Source organism: Castor canadensis, chromosome 8 (assembly GCF_047511655.1).
Source record: "Castor canadensis chromosome 8, mCasCan1.hap1v2, whole genome shotgun sequence".
Taxonomy (NCBI): Eukaryota; Metazoa; Chordata; class Mammalia; order Rodentia; family Castoridae; genus Castor; species Castor canadensis.
Genome location: NC_133393.1, coordinates 29,933,014 through 29,957,976, shown reverse-complemented (window position 1 = coordinate 29,957,976; position 24,963 = coordinate 29,933,014). Strand labels below are relative to the sequence as shown.

Here is a 24,963-nt window from a genome sequence, read left to right as displayed (position 1 = left end):
TTTCTTAAAGAGCAAAAATCTTAAAAGAAAGTCTAGAAGACTGTACAAGTAAAAGGGTAGGCTGCAGTTTCTTAACCAAAATTGGAAACCTACAAGCCATAAAAGGCATTTGTGACTCAAACAATAGCAAAAAATTATTTATATCTAACATGATATGTATATGTATATATATATATATATATATATATATATATGGAAATGGAAAATGTACCATATAGAAAAAAAGGATAAAAAAAACCCTTCAACAAAGGTGGTAAGTATAAGGTTTATCGCTATATATAAAAAAAACAGTGGGACAAGAAAAGAACTGTTCAGTGAAAAATTAGCAAGAATATAAGCAGGCAGTTCCCTGGAGAACATATTCAAATAAACTAAAGAAATGGGTTGGTCACATGAGATGCATGTGACTCAAGCAGTAGAGTGGCCCTAAACCCTGAGTTCCACCACATAAAAATATACATACACACATACATAAACACAAACCTAAAGAAAGGATGCATTGGTGGCCATGGTAATGCAAATGAAAAGCAATGAGAAATAATTTAATACCCTTTAGACTGACAGAAATGAATATGACTGCACTTTGAGGTATGGGAAAACTATTTCACATTTCTAGAAGTGTGAGCTATTTTTAGGGTACATCAACACTAAAGTTTAAAATGAACTCTAAAATTAGCAGTCTCAGCTCTGGAAACCTATTTTTAAATTTTTATTTATGTATGTATTTATTCAGTAGATAGGGTCTCACTCTCACTAGGAAGCCCAGGCTACTCTAGAACAAGAGTTCTTCCTGCCAATTTCTAAGGATTACAGGCTTGTGTCACTGCTCCCACAGGACTTGATTTTCTAAAGGTTTTGTTAAAATAGAAACGATGCAGGAATGTATATATCATTTTAAAATAAATAACCATAACTGAAAACCAAAACAGCCATGTATGTACATGGACAGATGTATGTAAAAGACTGAATTCAAAGGAAAACATGGTTATCGGTTTGGGAAGGGGAACATGGATGTGAAGTGCATATATTGTGGCCTTTTAAGAGGACTGAGTAAGCAAAACAATGGTTAAAAAAAAGACCTCTCAAAACAGAATTTATTATAAAACTTTTATGTGCACATGTAAAGTTCTACACTAACTAAAAGGGAGTAAGCTTGGTTTATCATGTATGGTTTTTTGTCCAGTGAAGATGCTATTGAAATCTGAATCCCAAAATTAAAATTGCAAGTTTATAGGGGCATACTGCAAAAGGATCCCCAGTATTTAAATGCAAGGTGTTTCCACTAGATGTGAAAGTCCTGCTAGCAATGAAATACCACCTGCTACCACACAGAATGAAATTTTCAAACATCCAGTCTGGAGAGTGCTTCTCGTTCTATAAACAGAGAAACTGGGTAAGGGCCTTTTGGGCTTTAGCTCTAAAACCATTGCAGTTAATTTGCCCCAACCAAGCCCACCTGGAAGCTGCCCCAGGAAGAACAATCTGTGCTTTTAGGCACCACCTGCTGCAAGGAACCACCATTATTACCAAGACAACTCATCACCCACACCTGCGGAGAGGGTGTGGCTCTTACCATGGGTTTTTCTGATTAACCTGTGATTTTTCACAGCCACCCAGTTTTGTAAAAGGCTGCTATGACGTGCCTGCTTGGTCTCATAGGCCAGGGAGAGAGGTTTGTGTAGACCAGAGGCACTTAGCACATTTTAGAGCCTGGGCCACAGGTTTGACCTTGTTTTTTCATAAATATGGCATCTCCTCCTCAGCGCCGGTATTCAGGCAGAGCAAGATAGTACCTACCCGAATTAGCTACATTTGGAAAAATCTGCTTTGTTTAAAACTGACTTGGCATCCAGCTAGTCCTCCAAACAGCTGTACCAGGTCTGGCTGCGTTGATGGATCTGTGTAAAGCTCTTTTTTGAATTTTTAAGTGGCTCTTAAAAGAGCCGTTGGGTTACTGGAAGAAGCCTCCAACCAGAACTGCTCACTTTTTCTTAGGTGCTGCCTTCTTAGGCTTGGCGGCAGTCTTGGGCTTGGTTACCTTCGCCTTGCCCGCTTTGGGCTTCACAGCCTTAGCCTTAGCAGGGCTTTTGGCCACTTTCTTAGGCTTCACAGCTTTAGTTTTCTTAGGGCTTTTGGAAGGCTTCTTTGACAGCACAGGCTTCTTGGCCTTTTTCGGAGTACTGACACTCTTCTTAACCGCAGCCCCGGGAGCCTTCTTAGGCTTCTTAGTAGCGCCAGATGCCTTAGCTTTTGCTGCCACCTTTGTGGTGCTAGGCTTGGCTTCTAAAGAAGCCGTTTTCTTATTTATCTTGAAGGAGCCGGATGCGCCAGTGCCCCTGGTCTGCACCAGGGTACCCTTGCTCACCAGGCTCTTGAGACCCAGCTTGATACGGCTGTTATTCTTGTCTACGTCGTAGCCAGTGGCTGCCAACACCTTCTTGAGCGCAGCAAGGGACACCCCGCTGCGCTCCGTAGAGGACGAAACAGCCTGGACGATAAGCTCTGACACGGGAGGGCCCGCAGGCTTCTTAGCAGAAGCCTTAGGAGCCCTTTTTGCTTTCTTGACAACCGAGGACTTCTCAGGAACAGTAGAAGTAGCCTGGGTAGCCGGCGGTGTCTCAGACATGGTCACTGCCTCAGCAAACAATACCAAAGAGCAAGTCCGGGAAAAGTAGGAGTACGCGGCAAGCTGGGCGAGGAGTATTTATAGAGCGGTGCTGCGCTGTGATTGGTGGACGCTAGCGCCCCGCCTCTCGCACCCTGGCGCCTCCGTGAGCGGTCCGGGTCTTCGCCCAGTCTCAGAAGGCAGCTGGCGGGCTGCTGGGGCTCATTGTCTAGCTTCCTTCTGCGCGCGCAAACGTATCCCCCAAATCGCCCCGCCAAATCCTTGAGACTGGAATTTTAGGCAGACTCGGGTCGCGCTGTGCCGCGCAGTAACATCAGAGGGTGCTATTTGCTATTTCCCTCTCGAAAAGCAGCTCGTTTTGTGGCACAGGGGGGTATTTGTAAGTTATCCAAAAATAAAAATCCAAGGAGCTTAACTTGGATTTAGAAGATGCCTTATGGATGTTTACTTATGGTTTTCAAGGAAAGTAAAAGATACTGCCTTGGATAGTGAGGGAAGGAGAAAGGGAAAGAGGAAAGTGAGCCTGTAGGCCTTGTCTGTAGGTTCAGGACAGGTTCTCAATCCATGCCCCTATATTTACTGACAAGGCTGAAGAGGTGTGTGGTACAATTTTCGTGTATTTTGGCCAAAGGAGAATGAATCGTAGAAAACTCCAGAATTCAACTAATCGCTTGAACTTCGTGTGTGCGACAGTGCAAAGGATTGCAATTTATTCCTGCAGTCCAGCACTGCAAATATTCAATGCCCTTTCATCCTTATATCCCAAATGGTCGCTGTTTACAGCCTATGCTTATGTCAGCACCATAAACACTGTGACACAGTTATCTCTTCTATTCAATATGGGCTGATAAGGCTCACAATGGAACCTACAAGAGGCGCTAAGTAAACAGATGGACAAGCCGGTTTTATGACAGGCATTGTCCCAGGAGTTAAGGTCCCCTTTGTGTAGAAACAGGGCAATATCCGTGGGGTAAGATTTTTAGGGAAATCTCTTTAAGGCTGTAAAGAGCATTTAAAAGCATCAACATGCTACAATTTCACATTCGAACCAATAGTTGTAAACTAACAGGAGAATAAACGATTTTAAACTGACGTCCTTTTCCACAATCCTGGGTAAGCACCTAATGTTGAGGAGAGCAGGGAAGAGGCAGAGACAATGGCATCTCATTCCCGCCAGCACAATGTAGTAGTTTTCAAACAAGTCCGCAGTAGCCAAGGGAGCCTGTGACTTGCCACATTTCCTTTAAAACAATGAAGTAAATGGAATGATTCCTGCTTCATACTGTGTCGGTGCTCTCCGCTAATCTTTCTTGCCTGTCATTTTTGAGAAGCGCTTCAAAGTGTTTCATGTGAAGTCTAAATTTGGAAGAGAACAAATGAAAAAATTACGCGTACACAGATTTTAGCTTTTTTGTTAAGTACGCCCTTTTTAAAATACACAAACCTTTCTTGGTGTAATAAGCACAGCATTTAATCGAACGCAGTTTTTTAAAACGGAAACACTCCGAATTACCTGACTCAGGACCAGTTTCTATGCTACTTTCTTAATCAAATAATGGTTCCTGCCTCCTTTTGTTTCCATTGTGTTAACATGTGGCTTCCAATAAAATGGGAACACTCCACGCAAATGAAGGATGCTAGATCTGCTTTCTTAATGGCCACTGCGGATAAGAGAATAAACCAATCAAAAGGTAGAATTTGGTCTCCCTCCTGTTAGTATAAAAGAATCGCATTCACCACTTCAACATTTTGACATATGAAGGAATCTTAAGGTATACTCTTCATTGATGGGTATTCTCTGCAGTCTGACTTCGTGTTTCTTTTGGGCAGCGTCTCCCGCCTGCCGCGAAAGTGGGCTGCAGGGTCGGTGTACCTGGCAGCAATGCTTGAGAATTTCGCCCGCCGCCATTTTCCACCTGACAATATATATCCCAGTCCAAGTATAGAATTCCAGTGAGCCGCACGAACATTTAACAAAAAGATGTCCTATTACAGAAAGTTTGTTCAGCAATATACTTTTACTATGCTTAGGGTTATGCTTCATAGGTGTCAATGAAAGGCCATAAGATTACAAGATCCCGTATTTGCAAAAGGTTTTAGAAACTGTATCGGGTAAACAAGCAGGGAAAATACACGTTTTGGGGAGTAGACAATTTTACTCTTTACCCCTTCCCTCCAAGACTTGGTCGTTAAACAGTATTGGAGAACTACAATGCCATGGAAATCAGTGTCAGGTTGCAATTAGATGTCAAACAAAAGTTTTTAAAAAATTGACTATAGTAGCCAATGAAACTGGACATTTGTTGGACGCTTTGAAGATAAGCCAATCTGAGCCTGATACGTCATAGCTAAACAATTCTTCATCCAATCACCACACTTTACATGCTATAAATACTACCAATGCCTTTCCTGAGCTTTGACTTCTAAGTTGTCTTGATTTTGTAGCTGTTTGTCATCATGGCTCGTACTAAGCAAACCGCACGTAAGTCCACCGGCGGCAAGGCGCCACGTAAGCAGTTGGCTACTAAGGCCGCCCGCAAGAGCGCGCCGGCCACCGGCGGCGTGAAGAAGCCCCACCGCTACCGGCCCGGCACCGTGGCGCTGCGCGAGATCCGCCGCTACCAGAAGTCCACCGAGCTGCTGATCCGCAAACTGCCGTTCCAGCGCCTGGTGCGCGAGATCGCGCAGGACTTCAAGACCGACCTGCGCTTCCAGAGCTCGGCCGTCATGGCGCTGCAGGAGGCGTGTGAAGCCTACTTGGTGGGTCTATTTGAGGACACGAACCTCTGTGCTATCCATGCCAAACGTGTTACAATCATGCCTAAAGACATCCAACTTGCCCGCCGCATCCGTGGGGAACGGGCATAATTGGCGTTTTTTGAGACTTTAAACCAAAGGCTCTTTTCAGAGCCACCCACATTTCCAAGTAAAAGCGGCTGTTAAACACTAGTAATACAACTAGTCTATACAAGTGGGCCAAACACCTGAGAATGAAAAGGAATTAATACTGTTAGGGATTAAAGGGCACATGAGAATCTGCGTTTTGAATGTAGCAATTTTACAAGTTGGAAAGTTGGACAGTTTATAACCCTTACGTACAGTATACAATTCAGCCTTTAACGTCAATGTTAAAATTAGGGTGTGAAAAGCATCATTACCATTAACAGTATTTGTGTTTCAAATACTTTGGGGGTCATATGAGTTTAGATTAAAATTCTTAAACCCGGTTCCTCCAAGTTTAAAGACAGTCCAGTTAAAGCAAAGGCCTAAATGTCTTCTGCCTTCCCGCCCCCGTCTAGTTCTAGGGCTTGGAGAGGGGCGGGAGGGCAGGGGAGGGGAGGGGAGGGGAGGGCAGGGCAGGGCAGGGCAGGGCAGTGGGGAGGAGACTGTAGGCGTCACGTTTCCCGCCATTGCGCTTTCCATTCTCTAACGCTGCTGGGGGTGGGGAAAAGGGAGGAGGCAGATATATAAAGATGGGCTCTGCCAGTCTTTCTCTTACAGTTGGCGCTCTTGTGTAGCCATGTCTGGACGAGGTAAGGGCGGGAAGGGTCTTGGCAAGGGCGGCGCTAAGCGCCACCGCAAAGTCCTGCGCGACAACATCCAGGGCATCACCAAGCCCGCCATCCGGCGCCTGGCCCGCCGCGGCGGAGTCAAGCGCATCTCCGGCCTCATCTACGAGGAGACCCGCGGGGTGCTCAAGGTTTTCCTGGAGAACGTGATCCGGGACGCCGTCACCTACACGGAGCACGCCAAGCGCAAGACGGTGACCGCCATGGACGTGGTCTACGCGCTCAAGCGCCAGGGCCGCACTCTCTACGGCTTCGGAGGCTAAGGTCTGATTTTTAACCAGCATTTCTGAACCAAAGGCCCTTTTCAGGGCCACCCAACTACTCAAAAGAAAGGGCTGTAATGTATGTCACGCGAGTCTAGGTGGACGGTGAAAGTCTCCCAGAGCAGAGACTGCAGGAAATATGGGCTACAATATAGGCCCATATATTTTGACCACTTATCCTTTCGCTTGCATTTGTTAGATAAGAGTGTAGGAGTGCAGTTCAAGAAAAATGCGTGGAAAGTATTGCAAGGAACTTGTATTACTTTCTACCGAACAAAGAGAAACACTGCCTTATCAGCGTGTCCTACTCTTCACTGTCTACCAATCAGAAATGATGACCTAATGTCTACCGAGGCAAGCCCCAGAGCAGGAAGGGAAAGAGATTGAGTGCTTACCGAGAAACTGCAAAATACCGCTCTAGATTTTTTATTGTTGCTTTTATTCTATGGATTATAAAGTAGAAACGAACATGTAGCTACTCCTCAGTCATGTACAGGAACCGTACTGTAATTATCGCCACCGATAACAGAGAAAAAAGTCTGAAATGGAAACCAGACAAACTGCCAGGATACTCAGGGGACATAATGTTTTAAGGAGAAAAGATGCCTCTATCGCTGTCAACAGCGGGTTTCAGCAGTTAGCCATATTTTTTCTTTCCTTCACAGGGTGATGGAAATGTCCTATAATTACTTTTAATGGTTGCACAACTGGAAAATACACTAAGTTTATAGTATGTAAACTATATTGATATAGTTGATTTTTTTTTTTCTTTTTTCATCATTGAGAGAGGGAGAGGTGAACTTGGTAAGGGTAGGAGCTGTCACTCCAAATGGCGGCCTGTGCGAGATTAAGAAGTTTGGGTTTTGTCTAGCAAGTTATAGTCACCGAGTCTTAAAGGATGTCTCTGATCCAATCATGGGTTCAAGTAATTTCTCAGGTTTCAGAACTCATCCAGAGAAGGGATTGAGAGCTCACTTAACGTTGGCCAATAGAGAAATAACCTCCTCTCATATGAAGATATCCAAACGCGTCTTTCACTGGGCTTTTTTGGGTATCATTATGTAGGGGTTACTTTCAGCCACAGCATGATAACTTTAGGCATGGCTAGTTGAGTGTCTGATTTGGGGGTACTTTTTTCCACTGGAAAAACTGCTCGATTTCTTGGGCAATGATGAAAATACTCAGCTTGGCTGAGTAGGAAATCCATAGCTGCATACTAAATAGTTTCAGGAATTAAGGAATTCGAGGAGCAAAAATGAGTCTGGTAAAGAGGGTGGTCATTTTATGTTCTTCTTAGCTGGTATATTTATTGGTCTTGTGCACTGTTGAAGACATTGGAGTCATCAGTGAGCAAATTAGAATTCCCTGACCTTGTGAGCAAAGTCTATATAGATCTCCTATATGAGAGATGTGGCAGCTACAACAGTAGCTGCAACTGGCTTCTGTTAGGATCTGCCTGCCCTTTTTGTTACATAGTTTTCTTGATAGGATCAGAACTCCATCATCATACTCACTTCCTCAGAGGGTGGAAACCTCCAAGTCTGTCTCAGTCCTTTCATGTGGTCCTTGCTTGATTTGTAACCTCTGCAATCTTTCCTCAGGTCTTGAGAGAAACTGACATGCTAACAGGAAATCAATTGTGGCAACACTATGGTGGGCCTGGTGAAGGCTGGGAACGTGTAGAAGATTCATGCATGCATTCATTTTGGGCTACACCTAGGCTGGACAACATAGCAAGTTCTGAGCCAGCCTGAGTCATACAGCAGCACCCAGGCTATCTCAAAAACAAAATAAAACCCTCCATAGATTACCTATTAGATATCAGCTCTGTTCTAGGAGCTAGGGATAGTTTAGCAACACAACAAAGTCCCCACTTTCAAGGAATTATACTCTTATTGTGGGAGACAGAACAACAAACAAAAATTTTCAAAAATTATGAAAAAGATAAAATAGCATTATTTTATAAATTGCCAGAAAAGGGAATTATTTCACAAAAGGTGATAAGCAGCAGAGGTCTCTTTTATAAGGTAGATACTTGAGTAACAATCTGAATGAAACAGTCTAAAGTTGTGTAGGTATCTGAGTTAAAGCAATTTCAAGGGGAAAAAAAGGTTCTGATGCTGGGAATGTTTGGTCTGTTTCAGAAACAGCAAGATCAGTGAAGAGAAAAAAATGTGATAGAGAATGAGGGCAAAATAGAGCCAGGTGCCAGACCTGGTAGGGTCTTTTCATTCTGCTCTGCCTGAGAATTTCTCAGTTTTAGCACTGGAAGTCTTGCATCTTGACAACCCCCTTCAGACTCAGGGAAAGTGGAATAATTTATAGGCTATGGTGAAGATACTGCCTTTTATTATGCAGACAATGGAAAGCCACTGGAATGTTCTGAGCAGAGGGTAGGCCTGACACCTTTACAAGGATTATTCTTGCTAGTAGATTGAGAAACAGCTAGCTGGAAGCTACCACTAACATAGGCTTTGGTACTGCTACAAATTGACCTGGCTTGTATAGCTAGGTCATTGTTTCTATTGAACATAAACTATTTCCCAGAACACAGAGCATTTAAGTGGTGACACCAGAAATGATTGCCAAGAACAATGAAGGGATCCAAGACCTGCCTGAGCCAAAATATACCAGAATACATATTAGAGGACAATTTTCTCACTCTGAAGTAGGGCTACAGTAGTATTCTATTTTATGAATATAAATTATATGTTGTTTATCTAGTTTCTCCTGGTGCAACTTTGCCCTGTCCACTCATTTACAAGTACAAGGAATGCTGCAATAAATTGTTTAACTTCTTAGGATTCATCCAATCTTGCTATTTAGTTATCCCTCAGTATCCATGTTTTATACCCCATATCTTCAGAAGTTGAAATCTTTTATACATACATTGTAGTATTTGCCTGTAATCTATGTACATCTTCCAGTATACTTCAAATTATCTCTAATTACTTATAATACACAATACGATGCAAATAGTATATAAATGTAATATTATTTTGATTAGGGAATGATGGCAAGAAGATATCTGTAAATATTCAGTACTTTTTTCCACAATATTTTCCATTCACTGGTGTTTGAATACATGGATTTATAAACGGCAGATTGAGATTGTGTACGGTGATGACACACAAATTTTTGTCTGCAACCCAGAGCTCTCACTTGACCTCCACAGTGTCATTTATTCTGCTCCCTATATTCAGTGTTTCCTCCAGGATTAGAAAGGCCTATTTGTGAAGTAACCAGACACCGAAGTTCTGCTTCTTTTTTTCCTAAAGTAGCCATCAATACATTTCTCAAGTATATTAAATCAAGGATGTTGAATAGTTAGGTGAATGGTTTCTCAATTTGGCCACTTAACTACTTCTCATAACCATGTCATACTGTTTGAAATTTTCTTAGTAAACTATAAATCAGTTCTGAGGCTTAGGGCAAGGAGATAATGAGCTGGAAAAAGGAGGGACTGAGATGTTTTCTCCAGTTAGGGAGCTTCCCTGTTGCTCCAAGGCTAGTCGCTGCCACAAATTTGGAATAACAGGAAAGGGTTAGGAACCTTAAATATAAATAGCACAGATTGCCTTAGTCTAGCGGGTGGGAACTCATGAATTCATGAACTGGAGACTGCTTCGAGTCTCCAGCCTGAGAATGGAAACCCGAAATGTCCAACCCAGACAACAGGCTTCAGGGGGTGACGCCTCTGAGCAAGACGTCAGTCTTCTGGTTTAACTTGAGGCAGAGGGAGTGGAAGGAGGGCGGGAAGGACCCGGGACGCCAAAGTGCATACTTTCCCTGACTTCGCTAGACAAAGAGTCTGAGTAAACACCCCTTTTAATGGTAATACCTTTTAAGTAATCTGCTCACAAGCCGACAGCCCGCGGCCACAGCGCAAACTGAATTCTAACTTGGGAAGCCTCCTAAAACTTAAAAAAAAAAAAAAAATGTGGCGCCTTATCGGACTCCCTCTACACCATTTAGACGTTACTAAACCGAAACTATGGAATAATTGATAATCCCTTTAATGGCTAAGGCGGAGGCAGGACTAATCCCTCCGGCCACCCGGCGCTCAGGCTGCCATGCGTCCTTCATTGGAAAGGTCCACTGGGACCTGCCGGCAACCTCGTTTGTCTCGGCGACTCTAGCTTCATTCCAATAACCTCGCTAGACTCCGCAGGCAAACCTCTGTACCCGAGCTGGCGAAGTGAGTATGGTCCCCAAGGAAAACCTGCACAGCTTTTTTGTGAGCATGTGGGTGGCCCTGAAAAGGGCCTTTAGAAATGAACTCAAGTGGGACGGGGCTCTTAACCACCAAAGCCGTAGAGGGTGCGGCCCTGGCGCTTGAGCGCGTAGACCACGTCCATGGCGGTCACCGTCTTGCGCTTGGCGTGCTCCGTGTAGGTGACGGCGTCCCGGATCACGTTCTCCAGGAAAACCTTGAGCACCCCGCGGGTCTCCTCATAGATGAGGCCGGAGATGCGCTTGACTCCGCCGCGGCGGGCCAGGCGCCGGATGGCGGGCTTGGTGATGCCCTGGATGTTGTCACGCAGGACTTTGCGGTGGCGCTTAGCGCCGCCCTTGCCAAGACCCTTCCCGCCCTTACCTCTTCCAGACATAGCTAAAACTCTCCCAACGCTTCTAGAAAGACAATAAGCTTTCTCGTGCGACCATGAGTAATTATAAGCTGCTATCGGACCTTATTGAGAACTGAGAGCGGGAGGAGACAAAGCCAGAGCCATTTGCTCCGCCCCTCTCTGGAGAGTGACCCAAGGACTGAAAGAACACAGGAAGTGCTTTCACTTTTTAGTCCCTTGAGTTTTTTCCCTGCCTTTGACTACACTGGTATTTGTGTCTGTCACTTAGGACACTGCTTCTTCGGGTCATCTCCTTAGGGCTCTGTGCCATGCAAAGCTGTGTTAAATAAATTTCTATGCCTTTATCCTCGTATCTAGCTTATGTCAGTTTAATTTGCAGGCTCAACCAAGATCCTAAGGAGCCAGGCGGGGTTTTGCCACTCCTACATATTGCACTTTCTCATTCAGAAAGGAATGAGTGTTAGCTGTGTGACCATAAAGGAGAAGGGAATGAGTGTTAGCTATGTGACCTGAAAACTTTGAGATACCTTTTTTTCTTTAAAAACCTATAAAACGGATGAAATAACACTAATGGGACTTTTGTGAGAATTTGGATTAGCTAATGTAAGCAAAACATTAAAATAGAGACCATCAGGAAAAAGTACTACACAAATGTATGTGCAGGGTTTTTTGTTTTTGCTTTTGTAGCTAGCTGGTACTTTTTAACTCTGCCTGGAGTTGGGATATTGCCCTGAGCTCTCAATTTCAGGCTTTTACTGCCAGCACAATGTTACCATGGCAAATCTGTATGTATTAGGATTTAAAAAAAAAAAGTACAGGGTGTTGACAAATTTTATGCGTGACATGTTTAAAATGATTGTTCAAAAATATTTATGTTCTCTTTTCCAAGTTGTATTGACAATCACATCCTTCTAGCTTTTTCACAGAGAAGTTTCGCGTGCAATTCAAGTTTCCAATCTTCCTAAAACCATCAGTAAGTAAGTCACTGCTACTGGAGACATTGGAAAGTCTACTGCCATTTCTCCCCACCCCACCCCAAAAAAGCACAGGTGGACTTGAACTTGGGATAATCTGGCCTCAAACTGGAGTGTTTGGAATACTGGTTTATACTACTGTGTTTGGCTCTACTTTACTGAACAATGTACTCTGAACTTGATTTCTTCCACTTCTCTGGAAATCTTGATCTTTTCACTAATCAAAACTGATTCTAGACTCCAACAACATTAGGAGTAAATTTCAGTTTATGGTATAATGTCACTGTGTAGGTTATATGCATGTAACCTGTACAATCGTAGGGAGGCAAGACTTGACCCTGTTACAATTGTCAGCTGAGCCTGAGACTAAATCTGGCATCAAACAGATTAACAGGACAAAAGCATACAAATTTATTTTATGGAACTTTTTTGTGTGTGTGGTACCGGGGTTCGAACTCAGGGCCTACATCTTGCACCACTCCACCAGCCCCCTTTTTGTGTGATGGATTTGTTGAGATAGGATCTTGAGAATTATTTGCCCAGGCTGGCTTAGAACCACGATCTTCCCAATGTCTGCTTCCAGAGTAGCCAGGTTTATATTCTAGAGCCACCGGAACCTGGCATATTTTAACTTTTATGGGGCAGGGTAGCCCTCATAAGGAAATGAAAACCCAAAGAAATGCAAAGCCTAAGTGTTTTTATCCTAAGTTGAACAGAGAGGTAATTGCAGAAAAATAAACTATGTGGGGAGGCTAAAGATAAGAATTATTTTAGCAATGTGTATTTTTACAAAATTTCCCAAATGAAACTATCTTCTATGTTCATATAGAATCATCTCTACGACTCCTTGAAGAACAATATTTCCTCCTGCCATAGGGAGTGCATCTTTCACATGGGAATGATTTTGTTTTTTAGGAAGAAAAGGGAATATTAGAATGTCCTTGCAGCTGCCATTTTTGAAGCACCTTTAGAGAAATATAATCCTTATGCAATAGTGGCAAATTTTGGTATGACATTTCTGTCAAAACTAAACACCCCTTTTTCTTTCCAACCTATCTCAATGGCTCCCCTACTACAAACTAATAGATGTTTAATGCAATAATATTAAAATGTTGAAAATACTTTTCATGCAAAATGTTCAGTAAATCTTTCATAAACCTTAGTTTCTAGGAAGTAGCTAATAGTAGAGCAATTGTCTGCCAGGTGCCAGGTCCTGGGTTCAATGCCCAGTTTTGCTAAAATAAAAAATAAATTTCTCTCATTCTATGATTTTTAAATATATAGTGAAAATTTACTTCTATGAAGGTAACAACAAGAAAAATGGAATTTTAGAAGCTAAAGTTTGAGCTATTTAAAAATGAAAATCCTAGACTATAAGTAAAAATAATACACTTCTCAGAAAAATTAAAATTGTGTCAGAAAATTCTCGTATACTAGTAACAATCGTATCAAGTGGGTACTGATGCCCCTTTTTCAGATGATAGAAAAAATGATTTGTCTAAGTGCCAAAGTATGTAATGTGGCTGGAATTTGAAACTGAGCAAACTACCACCCAAATTACTTTGTGCTACCAGCTTTGGGTATTCCCATAGTGAAAAATCCCCATTATTTCTACTCCTCCTTCTCCCTTTTCTCCCCCTAGGTACTGGGCAGTTCTGTTGAAAGCCTCAAGTAAAGGAAGTATGCAAGCAGAATGGATGTTTTGCTCAGGTTGGAGTAGGAAAGGTGAGGGGCTTGGGGGAGAACAGCCATGCAAAGCCACTATCCCCATCTACTTGACAGTAATGGGCACTTTTAGTTTTTTATTGTTATTCTTGTCAGATCCTATACCAAAAAAAACTTTTTTTTTACATATGAATAGAATATATAAAATCAAGAACTGTATATCAGAGCCATCTCAGGTATAACCAGAATATTGCAATATTTGGTCTTCAGCTGGGGCTGAGCTTTCAGTCACCTTGGTATAGGACAATTTTACCAATGTCTCTGTCAGGCACCTTCTATTGATACAAAATGCCTGACACAATTACTTGTACATCATCTAGAAAATGAAGTGTACCACCAATCACACACATATTAGTTTCCAGAATTTAAAAAAAATGCAAATACCTTCAAACCAAGTTATTGTGTTAAGACCATGAGCACAAATCCAAGGGAATTACACAGTTCAAAGTATAGGAAGGAACTATACCACTTGAGTGACATCTCCACTTAATTTCTTTTTCTGAGTTCAAATAATTTTGGCAGTCCATTAAACCACATCTTATATGTGTTAAGAATATTAAGTATAAGGGATTTGTGGAAAAAGAAACTCGAAGGTCTTTGAAATTTGCAGCTGCCATTTAGCACACTAGTTTTTTAGTTTCAGAAATATAGTATAAAATGCATATAATAAAAACCACAATCACTACTTGAAACATAGACCCTATCCTGATTCACCAACTTTCAATTCTAAACCTCTAGAAAATAGTATAGGCAGAAGTGAAATTGCCTAGTATCTGTAAATACATTTGAATTGATTCTACAGGCTCAAAGCATAGTGCTAAAGGAATAAATGGAGACACAAAACACTAAAGGAACTTTCATCAACAAACTTACTTAAAATAGGGAGAAATAAGTACAGAGGAAGCCATCCAACTCTTTCAGATGGTTAACACAGCAAGCACCTGAGTACTTGTTTAGCTCTTATCAAAAACAGGCCTAGGCTGAGTCTGCCGGTCACGCCGGCAACCCTACTCTAGAGGCAGACATCAGGAGGATCGCAGTTAGGAGGCAACTCAGAAAAAGCTCGCATAAACCTATCTCGAAAAAAGGGGCTGATGCAATGGCTCAAGGTGTATGCAGAGCTGAGCCCACAGTTAATAACACTGTGACATTAGTCCACTTAGTCTGTCTTGGAAAAACGGGATAGCTATCAATCTTAAAGGTCACATACTTTTACTGAAGAAAGTGGGTGGCTCTGAAAAGAGCCTTTGGGTTACTTAATTAATCAAGCTGATCGAATCTGCACTTATACTTAAGCCCTCTCCCCCCGAATCCGACGGGCCAGCTGGATGTCCTTGGGCATGATGGTCACTCGCTTGGCGTGGATGGCGCACAGGTTGGTGTCCTCAAACAGGCCCACCAGGTAGGCCTCGCTGGCCTCCTGCAGCGCCATGACGGCCGAGCTCTGGAAGCGCAGGTCGGTCTTGAAGTCCTGCGCGATCTCGCGCACGAGGCGCTGGAACGGCAGTTTGCGGATCAGCAGCTCGGTGGACTTCTGGTAGCGGCGGATCTCGCGCAGCGCCACGGTGCCGGGCCGGTAGCGGTGGGGCTTCTTCACGCCGCCGGTGGCCGGCGCGCTCTTGCGGGCGGCCTTGGTGGCCAGCTGCTTGCGCGGCGCCTTGCCGCCGGTGGACTTGCGAGCCGTCTGCTTGGTACGAGCCATGAATACAGCGCAAGAGACGTCTTGAGAGACTTCTGTTAAGGGGAAGAGCAGCCCTTCTTTTATACAGTCAGACTACCAGCGATTGGACCGAATAACATTTAAAAGTACGCGCGCTTTTCTCGGATTGGCCCAGTTTTGTGAAGGATGACCCGGATGAAAAACTGCTTTCAGGTTTGTATGCCCTGCTCTTCACCATGGCTGCTTACACATTTTATTTACCCTTTCCCATCTATAGCTGTTGAGGACAAAAATCTGGTGCAGAACATCTAAACGCTCAAAATTTAAAACATGGTAACCAATAAAGCAACACGGAAGTCACCCAATAGATTGTTTTTTAAGCAACCTATCAAATATATCGAGTCAATTACAGAAATCTGTATCTGGGTTTCATTTAAGGCAAAAGTATTTTTCTTGGGCGTGTCAAGTTCTATGGGCAAACTGAAAAATTACTGTAATTTTCTAAGATAATTAGTACGGCATAATTTTGCTTACGGGATGCTAGTTGGCTGGCCTCGAACTCATGATCCCCTCCCAGTGCTGGGAACACAGAATTAACACCAACGCCAGGTTTGATATTCCCTAGTATTGTTATTTTTTATGCACTAAGTTTACAATGCACTGCATGGGCTTATTTCCCTTTCTCTACGATTTTATAGTACTTTTTAAAAACAAACTTTGGACAGCAGATTAATTGCAAGCAGGACAGCTCACTTACTGAAATAGTGGGTGGCTCTGAAAAGAGCCTTTGTTAGCCCGAAGAGGCTGCTGTGGAATCACTTTATTTGCCCTTAGCCTTATGGTGGCTCTCAGTCTTCTTAGGCAGCAGTACAGCTTGGATATTGGGCAGCACACCGCCCTGCGCGATGGTCACGCGACCTAGAAGCTTATTGAGCTCCTCGTCGTTTCGGATGGCAAGTTGTAAGTGGCGCGGGATGATGCGAGTCTTCTTGTTATCTCGAGCTGCATTCCCAGCCAGTTCCAGGATCTCCGCAGTTAAGTACTCAAGCACGGCCGCCAGGTATACAGGGGCGCCAGCTCCCACCCTTTCGGAATAGTTACCCTTACGTAGGAGTCGGTGGACGCGGCCCACAGGGAACTGCAGACCTGCACGGGAAGATCGAGTCTTGGCCTTCGCACGAGCTTTGCCGCCCTGCTTTCCGCGACCCGACATGACTGCTACAAACAAACGAACAAGCTCCACAAGAACAAGAAGGCAGAGTACCATAAAGAGCTGGAATGAGAAATATTTATACTGACTGGAGGTAGCCTGTGTAGAGTTCTCCCATTGGCTAATATCAATTACCCAATGGCAGATAAGAATTTTCATCCTTTATTTGCATATGACCCTTCCTTCCAGGATTATATTTTATGCAATCGGCAATGCAACTTCTGCAGCCTTAACTTGAATACCAAAAACTGGAATAATTTGATATTGTCGAAATTCTGTAGAGCAGGAGGGATTGTCCTCATTGTTCTGTTTTTTTTTTTGGCCACTGATATATTTCCGGGGTTGTGATTTATAGATTTAGGAATAAAAATAGAACAATTTATGATTATAAAACTTTTGAGAGGCACTAATGTGCCAGATTCTGGCCTCCAACTCGAGATTCTTGCTCCTAACCCTCCAGAACCTAGGGTTACAAGATTTCCCCACCATGTCCCACTTGTTTTAGCTTATTAAACCTCATATAAGGGAAAAGAAGGACAAAGAGAGCAAAAGGTTCTTTGTCATGTTCTAAATTTTCTTAAACTGCCTGAACAATGAATACTGAGGACAATCCTAGGTAATCAGCCCCCTGATCTAGGACAGCAATTTCGTTCACTTAAGCCTTATGGCTTTGTGGGTCACCTAGAAGGTATAGAAAGAATGTTGTCTTCATTTTCGAGATTGGAAAACTGACAGCCCCAGAGAGTTACTTACTTTGCTCAAGGCAACAACAGTGAGTTAATGATAAAAAGGACTCCCACCTTTTGCCTAGAAAAGTGTTTCACATCATTCACCAATGCCATTTCTAACCTTCCTACCCTTGCTTGCTTTCTTCTCACTTGGGTAAAATACAGGATTCTAGTTCTAATTTCTGAAAATTCCCCATCATTCTGCGCTGTACTCTTGCTTATAAAGCTGATAGTTTTTGTAAGGAAGAAACAGTTTCCCGCTACACTCTGAAGGTTTCATAAGTCTATGAAATACCTTGACAGCAGGCAAATTAACAGGAAAAGAAAAAGTACACAAATTTGTTTACATGTATGGTGGTATCACAGGGAAGAAAATACTCAAAATCCTAGTGAGATTTAGTTGTTTATATACTCTTTATAGAAGATAGTGTGGGAGAGATATAGGTAAGTTTGGCAAAGAACAATAGGCTTCCAGGAGAACTGGTGATACCCTGTGACACAGTCTATCTCAGATATGTACATGATTAATAGGAAGCCCAGATTAAAGGTTGTTTCAAAAAGTCAGGCTACAGGCAGGAATACATACAATCACAACATCAGAAATCTATATTCCATTAAGTCATGGATGTGAAAAAAAAAAGTCACTCATCCACATGACTTTGAGTCAAGCAAATAAACAAGTATTTTGCATCTTCTATTTGTAAAATAACTTGAAATCCTATCAATAAGTGCTTCAAGATCAGTAAATTGTAGACACTTACCTTTAAAAGGGATATAGAAGGCAGATGTCAGAAGGAAGATAATGAGGGTTATTAGTTTCCATTACAAATATGACAGGAAAAGTAACAAAAAAAAATTCGAACCCTATGAGCAGTAAAGGCAAGAATTTGATCCCTGCTTTCATAAACAATGAAAGAAATATGTTTTTGTTTTGGGTTTGACTTTTTAAAATACAAACCACATAAAAACAATGGGATATATTTTCAGAAAAAGAATTATCAGCATAGAGGTCATTATCATGTAGGGGAGGAAAGAATTTTCTACTCATTCTATGTTCTTGGATGCACTATGTCACAATAGATTAACATTAAAGAGAAAGAACATCCATTTATTTAAATTTCTATAGGTAACATAGAAGCCCTCATAAGGAAATAAAGACCCAAAGAAGATAATGAACTTGAAAATTTTTACAGTGAATTGCACAAACTAAATTGACAAAACAAAAGGATCATAAGTCCCTATGCCTTGCAAGTTGTGGGAAGGCAAATGTATGAGAAACTAATAGTACATAAAAGCTAGTTAGTAAAGGGTGTTATGTATAATTTCTCTCTTCCTTCTCCAGACTGAATCTAAATCTTCCCAGTGATTAACTTCATTTGCCCTTCCTGGTAGAGAAGGGAGGAACATTTTCATAAAATTATGAAAATTTTCATAAAATTTCTGCATTTACACAAACAGCAGGGAGAGCAGAGAGCTTTTCCTGTACTGTATCTATTTCTATTTAATTGCCTTTAACTCAAAAATATTTCTCATGCTTAAAGTGGCATATTATGCTCCCATTCACACCCGAACCCCTGTGGTTATCAGTAGTTGCACTAAGTGAATATGGTCTAAACATAGGAATTAAAAAACAGTTGGCCAAATGGATAAAAATGCATTCTCAACCTGTCTACAAGAATCCTGCTTCATATATAATTATAAATACAAGCTAAAATTAAAAGATACAAAAGGAGAATGACCAGGGACAGAGAGGGATATCACATAATGATAAAAGTCAATCCAACAAGAAAAACAAGAAATTCTAAATTTGTATGCACCAAATTAACAGAACTGAAGAAGATGTGTAGCAAAAACTGATGGAAATGAAAGAAGAAATAGAAAAATACATAATTATTGAGTTCAATCTTCCTCTCACCAGTTCCTAGAAAAATTAAGCAAAAAATTAGCAAGTATATATAACTTCAAGTGGTTATATCATTCATTTCCATCTGTAAAACAGAAATGAATCCAATAATACTAATACCTTACTGAGTTTCTGTGAAGACTAAATGAGTTTACACTTGTTAAAAAATTAGAACTATAATGAACATATATAATATGCCCTTAATTATAATAACCTATTCATACATGGAAATCGTCCATTTAAGATTGTAAGTAGAACACCATCCCAAAAGAAAAGTGGACAAGAGGCATGAGTAATCAAATCACAATAGAAGAAACGCTGTTATCAAAATGTATGCCTTCAAAATGATAATCTCAAAATAAAAACAATGAAACTTAACGTTCATGCCTCCAACTTGAAAATATATAAAAAACTAATGACACTTGCTATATTTTTGGATGTCAGCAAAATAACAGTTACTGAGAGTATAAACAGCTGTTCAGGACTACAACTTGGGGATATCTTTGTATGTATAACATTGGATCCATAAATACTACTTCTGATACATCTCTTGAAGCAATCTCATAAATGAGTAGAGCAACATCAAAATGTATTTTAATAAATATTAAAAAAAAAAAAAAGCTAATCAATAAAGGAAAATCACTACTGGCACCAGTGGCTCACACCTGTAATTTTAGCTACTCAGGAGACAGAAAAGAGGAGGATTGAGATTTGAAACCAGCCCAGGCAAATAGTTTGAGAGCCCGCATCTGGAAAAAGGGCTGGTGGAGTGCCTCAAGGTGTAGGCCCTGAGTTTAAACCCCAGTACCAAGAAAAAAATAAAAGAGAAAATCACCTACCTCTGTATAATGAAATGCAGTTATGAAAAGTCATTAGAACCTCATAATTTTTAAATTTTTTTTTAAAAATAGGAAAGCAAAAGTATGATTTTTGCATATAATATTCATGTATATGTGTGTAGACATTTATAAGATAAAATTTCAGAAAGAAGGGTAACCAGAATGATCCAGGCAATGAAGTTAGATTTGATTATTATATAGTAAGGGTGAAAGATTTGTTTTTTCCTCACCCATCAATAGGTTCGTTGCTGGAGTCCCTATAATAACAGATAAATGAGAAAAGTACATAAATTTATTTAACGTTTTATGTGAAAAAGAAGTCCATATATCTAAAGCAAGGAGTCCATATATTTTTGTGATAAATTTGGTGAAGAAGTGAATACTTGTGACTGTTCACACTGGGGATTTTAGTAAGATAGATTCTTCGTGTTCCTTTGCCTTCAGAGAAAATATAAGGTCTTAAGACAGGAGAAGGTCAGAATTCTTTGCTATTTTTATCACCTGCTTCAGGGTCAAAGGGGCTAGTGGAAGGTGAGAATGACTTTCCTGCTTCTGCTGTTTTCTCCGTTGTCAAGGTGTCATATTTTGGGTAGCATGTCCTGTTAGCCTTCAATATATTTTATTGAAATTATTTGTAGTGGGTGTTATTCTTTCTGTCTTTTTCACACTAGCCTCAGATTCCTGAATCCTGGGATTACAGGTCTGTATCACCACACCCAGTTTGGTTATTATCGTTTTTAAGTAATGGGCATGTATTGTTTTTCTAGGAAATAAAAAAACAAAACAAAAAACTCCCCCAAAAACACGTTACTTAAGCACATACATTATTTAATGGAAATGAAAACATGCAAAAAAAATTAAAAATTGCTGAGAGATGCTGAACAGAACTGAAAAGTCTCTGTCCCTCCCCCACCTGCCATGAGACCGGCCTGGGGATTCCTTATCTTCTATGTACTTTTTTCCCAAAAAACATGAACACTGCCTGGATCTTCTATCACCTATTTCTTTGTGGGCCTTTCTTTTTCACCCATTATCTATCAATCTTCCTTTCAATTAGGTAATTTTAGGTAAAACATTAAGTACTCTGGATTTCCTATTTAAAAAAAAAAAGTTAGAGAGGGAAGGAAGCAGGCAAACCAAAGTGATGAAAGACAAGATGGGAGAAAGTAATTCACTTTGAGAGATCACTTTGAGAACGTTAAGGACTATTAATTACCACCAGGGCAGGACTCTAATCGTTTCTGTTGCCTGTGTTAATTTGGGTGTTGAATGTGTCGAATTGCAACCTGGAAGTAAAAGAAAGGAGGCTGTCTCTTTCACCACAGTACTTTCAGTACTTTGCCGACAGTGATAGGAAAGTGTTCCTCATACAGTGGTGCACTTTCTTGTATGGGATCCAGAAGACAATTTTTAAAAATCTTTTAAGAGTTCCTGTTTGAGAAATTACTTTAAATTGCATTTTTTTCTTCTAAAGGCATTGCTGAATGTCACTATGTGGTGCTCACAAGCTGATGGGAAACACTTTTTTTTTTCTTTTCAATATGAAGTCAAGGGCTATGCAGCCTCCCCACCCACCCCCAACCCCTTTACTCCGCGCGCTGTTCGTCCCCTCCCCCAACCCAGGACCCAGCCATTGCTCTATTTGCTCCTTTCTCAAGCAAGGCCTTTACTTATTTCTAGCAATAATTGCTGGAGTCCCAGATTCTTTCCACCTCCACCTCCGAAAAAATAAAAGCCTACAGAGGAAAACCTCTAGTCTTCTCCAGCAGAGGCCCTCCTTGTTAGTTACAACAGTGGCGCCAGATAAGGGCGCGAAATTCAAACCCATTGTCCCTCTTGGAGCTCTAGCCAACATCAACGACCTATTCTACCCTAAACCCTGACATAAATAGCCCATAATTTCTGGGATGCAAGAAAAGTTTGAAAACGAATTATAGTAGTTGTATAGCTTATGATTTCTGGGATGCAAGAAAAATTCGAAAAGCATTTAGGTTATCAATAAAATTACAGGCATTTACTTGTTCTAAGAGCTGCAGGTATACTTCATCGAGGTGCCCAAGAGAACCTCAACAATAAAGCGTAAAGAATTCGCATAGTACTTCAAGCTCCAAGGAATAAAAATCGTCACATTCCTGCCCTCTGCAACTCACTTTCCATGCTTGTGAAATAGGGCCAGTGACTCCTCTCCCATGTAATCCTCCAACCATTGTCTGTAAGGAAATTACACTCATCCATCAGAAAGTGCTTGTCACTTATTCAAAAAGCACCCTAAGGTATATTCAAGAAAAAATGGTTTTACAACAAATGTGCTTTTGGACCTTAGGTGAGATGCTAAAGACAAAGACATCTGAACCTGCTCCAAATACCAATTAAAAGCTAAACCAAGCAATGAGACCACAAATGAGTTAACAGCTCTCTCTTGACAAAGTGAGTGGCTCTGAAAAGAGCCTTTGTATTAAAAGGTGCCTTACTAGGCACTTACTTGGAGCTAGTGTACTTGGTGACGGCCTTGGTCCCCTCGGACACGGCGTGCTTGGCCAGCTCCCCGGGCAGCAGCAGGCGCACGGCCGTCTGGATCTCCCGGGACGTGATGGTCGAGCGCTTGTTGTAATGCGCCAGGCGAGACGCCTCCCCCGCGATGCGCTCGAAGATGTCGTTGACGAACGAGTTCATGATGCCCATGGCCTTGGACGAGATGCCGGTGTCCGGGTGGACCTGTTTCAGCACCTTGTATACATAGATGGAATAGCTTTCTTTTCGGCTTCGCTTGCGCTTCTTGCCGTCCTTTTTCTGCGCCTTTGTGATGGCCTTCTTAGACCCTTTCTTAGGAGCAGGAGCAGACTTGGAGGGCTCTGGCATTGCTAAAATAATAGCTATAAAGCTGGTATTAGTAGTACCACAACAAACAGTAAAAAGGGAAACAAGCTAAACCCGCTTATTTATAGTCTTTTAATTTAAATGAAGGTTTAAGACTTGGAACTTCTGATTGGATGAATCGAAACCACAGGGGATATGCACATAAGGTATTACGCTTTGCTTTTCTATTGGACAAAGAAGCTAGCATATTTTGACAGATAACTTCCTGTTCCAGTATTACAGCCCATAGAATTTGGCACAGTGCGAGGTTATCTTTTTTCTATTTGCACTGCGCTTGCTTTTGTTTTGTTTTGAACCCTCATCTTAGGTCGTCATGTCTGGAAGTGGCAAACGGAGATAAAACTAGACCTGACGCCCTCATTTCTCTCAAGCGTGCTTGCACTTAATTTCTTGTGGGCAAGTGTTCTCTGCATCGCCTGCTCCAGAAGGGTAACTATTCTGAGCAAGTCGGCGCCGGCCCCATTTTTAATGTACCTTGAATGTTAAAAGTTATTTAAAAGTACTAAGCTCCAGAAGTTAGCTACAGGGAGTATTTTAAGGTATAGCATGTGAAGTTAACCCCAAAAGCATAAGGCATTTTGAAAAAGGCAGATGGGATTGTGAATAAAGGGCACGACAGTTTGTCGTTGGCTAATAAAGCAGTCCAGGCTTTTCTAAATAAATTTAAAATAGCATCTTGGGTTAAGTTTGTTGTGCTCCAAGTTATCCAATAGCATAGATGAATTGAGAATGTGTTTAAATATTCAGTTTTACCGGGTGTGGTTGTATACAGCTGTAATCCTAATATTGGAGAGGTAGAAGAAAGGGGATGGGGATAGTCCAGCCTGGGATACATAGCAAAGACCTTGTTTCAAGTAGTCAAGAAGAAAACAAAAACTCAGAATCTCAGGTCATACTCAGACTTAATGAATAATAATTTACACCTTAATATGATCCTTAAATAATTCGTTACTCACCACCGTATTTAGTGACAGGATGAACTGGATCAGAAAATTTATCTCCAGACCGCTGAGACCAAAAGGATAGAGGATAAGGCAAAACTTTGTTCTGTAGATACTCTTCTAGTTAACCAATCACAAAGGTCATTCTTCAGCCAATGATATTGTCGCGCGGGACTTTTTGAAATATTCCAAGGCCAATCACAATGCTTCTAACTATATTTAAGGGCACCTTTAGGTCAGCTTACTATTGAGAGCCCCTGTGTTTTCTGTTGTTCCAAATGGCTCGTACCAAGCAGACGGCTCGCAAGTCCACCGGCGGCAAGGCGCCGCGCAAGCAGCTGGCCACCAAGGCCGCCCGCAAGAGCGCGCCGGCCACCGGCGGCGTGAAGAAGCCTCACCGCTACCGGCCCGGCACCGTGGCGCTGCGCGAGATCCGCCGCTACCAGAAGTCCACCGAGCTGCTGATCCGCAAACTGCCGTTCCAGCGCCTCGTGCGCGAGATCGCGCAGGACTTCAAGACCGACCTGCGCTTCCAGAGCTCGGCCGTCATGGCGCTGCAGGAGGCCAGCGAGGCCTACCTGGTGGGCCTGTTTGAGGACACCAACCTGTGCGCCATCCACGCCAAGCGAGTGACCATCATGCCCAAGGACATCCAGCTGGCCCGTCGGATTCGTGGAGAAAGGGCATAAATCTATCCAACTCCCAACTGATAAAGGCTCTTTTAAGAGCCACCCACAACTTCACTTGAAAGCAGCTGCAGTATTTCCGTTGTAACTGCTATCTAGTGCATGAAGTCGACTTTTTTTCCTTTTACATTTTATTGCAATACCATTGCGCTTATTTCCAAGCATTTTCCAATGAGAATTTAGGTTAAAGTGGAATTTGCTAAGTTGCAGGTGGTTTTGCAAGGCGCTGTTGTGTCTCTTTGTACTTGTACTTTTTCAGTTTTTTTAGCCATACGCATGCTCTTATACCTAATTACAGCCAAGTAAGATTGCTCTGAAGTGAAAATCCCGTTCATTCTAGGTAGTTTTCTTGATAAGAGAACAGTGTTTTGTT

The 24,963-nt window shown here is 41.9% G+C and overlaps 8 protein-coding genes across 8 annotated transcripts; 3 read left to right on the top strand and 5 right to left on the bottom strand.

The window, feature by feature from the left end:
• Nucleotides 1-1,924: 1,924 nt before the first annotated feature.
• On the bottom strand, nucleotides 1,925-2,685 carry H1-1 (H1.1 linker histone, cluster member). The gene has a single exon (XM_020153166.2). It carries the CDS (start codon nucleotides 2,624-2,626, stop codon nucleotides 1,982-1,984), a length of 645 nt encoding a protein of 214 aa, XP_020008755.1. The 5' UTR covers nucleotides 2,627-2,685; the 3' UTR covers nucleotides 1,925-1,981.
• A 2,351-nt stretch (nucleotides 2,686-5,036) lies between these two features.
• On the top strand, nucleotides 5,037-5,555 carry LOC141425467 (histone H3.1). Its single transcript, XM_074081724.1, has one exon. It carries the CDS (start codon nucleotides 5,084-5,086, stop codon nucleotides 5,492-5,494), a length of 411 nt encoding a protein of 136 aa, XP_073937825.1. The 5' UTR covers nucleotides 5,037-5,083; the 3' UTR covers nucleotides 5,495-5,555.
• Nucleotides 5,556-6,117: 562 nt separating this feature from the next.
• On the top strand, nucleotides 6,118-6,512 carry LOC109677616 (histone H4). Its single transcript, XM_020153503.2, has one exon. The coding sequence runs from the start codon at nucleotides 6,147-6,149 to the stop codon at nucleotides 6,456-6,458; it is 312 nt and encodes a 103-aa protein (XP_020009092.2). The 5' UTR covers nucleotides 6,118-6,146; the 3' UTR covers nucleotides 6,459-6,512.
• Nucleotides 6,513-10,701: 4,189 nt separating this feature from the next.
• Nucleotides 10,702-11,105, bottom strand: LOC109677565 (histone H4). Its single transcript, XM_020153482.2, has one exon. The coding sequence runs from the start codon at nucleotides 11,066-11,068 to the stop codon at nucleotides 10,757-10,759; it is 312 nt and encodes a 103-aa protein (XP_020009071.1). The 5' UTR covers nucleotides 11,069-11,105; the 3' UTR covers nucleotides 10,702-10,756.
• Nucleotides 11,106-14,941: 3,836 nt separating this feature from the next.
• Nucleotides 14,942-15,480, bottom strand: LOC109677327 (histone H3). The gene has a single exon (XM_074082710.1). The coding sequence runs from the start codon at nucleotides 15,446-15,448 to the stop codon at nucleotides 15,038-15,040; it is 411 nt and encodes a 136-aa protein (XP_073938811.1). The 5' UTR covers nucleotides 15,449-15,480; the 3' UTR covers nucleotides 14,942-15,037.
• A 690-nt stretch (nucleotides 15,481-16,170) lies between these two features.
• LOC109677255 (histone H2A type 1-B) lies at nucleotides 16,171-16,679 on the bottom strand. Its single transcript, XM_020153339.2, has one exon. The coding sequence runs from the start codon at nucleotides 16,671-16,673 to the stop codon at nucleotides 16,227-16,229; it is 447 nt and encodes a 148-aa protein (XP_020008928.2). The 5' UTR covers nucleotides 16,674-16,679; the 3' UTR covers nucleotides 16,171-16,226.
• A 5,835-nt stretch (nucleotides 16,680-22,514) lies between these two features.
• LOC109677535 (histone H2B type 1-B) lies at nucleotides 22,515-23,007 on the bottom strand. The gene has a single exon (XM_020153466.2). The coding sequence runs from the start codon at nucleotides 22,943-22,945 to the stop codon at nucleotides 22,565-22,567; it is 381 nt and encodes a 126-aa protein (XP_020009055.1). The 5' UTR covers nucleotides 22,946-23,007; the 3' UTR covers nucleotides 22,515-22,564.
• A 1,149-nt stretch (nucleotides 23,008-24,156) lies between these two features.
• On the top strand, nucleotides 24,157-24,645 carry LOC109677311 (histone H3). The gene has a single exon (XM_020153357.2). The coding sequence runs from the start codon at nucleotides 24,183-24,185 to the stop codon at nucleotides 24,591-24,593; it is 411 nt and encodes a 136-aa protein (XP_020008946.1). The 5' UTR covers nucleotides 24,157-24,182; the 3' UTR covers nucleotides 24,594-24,645.
• The last annotated feature ends 318 nt before the right edge of the window (nucleotides 24,646-24,963 follow it).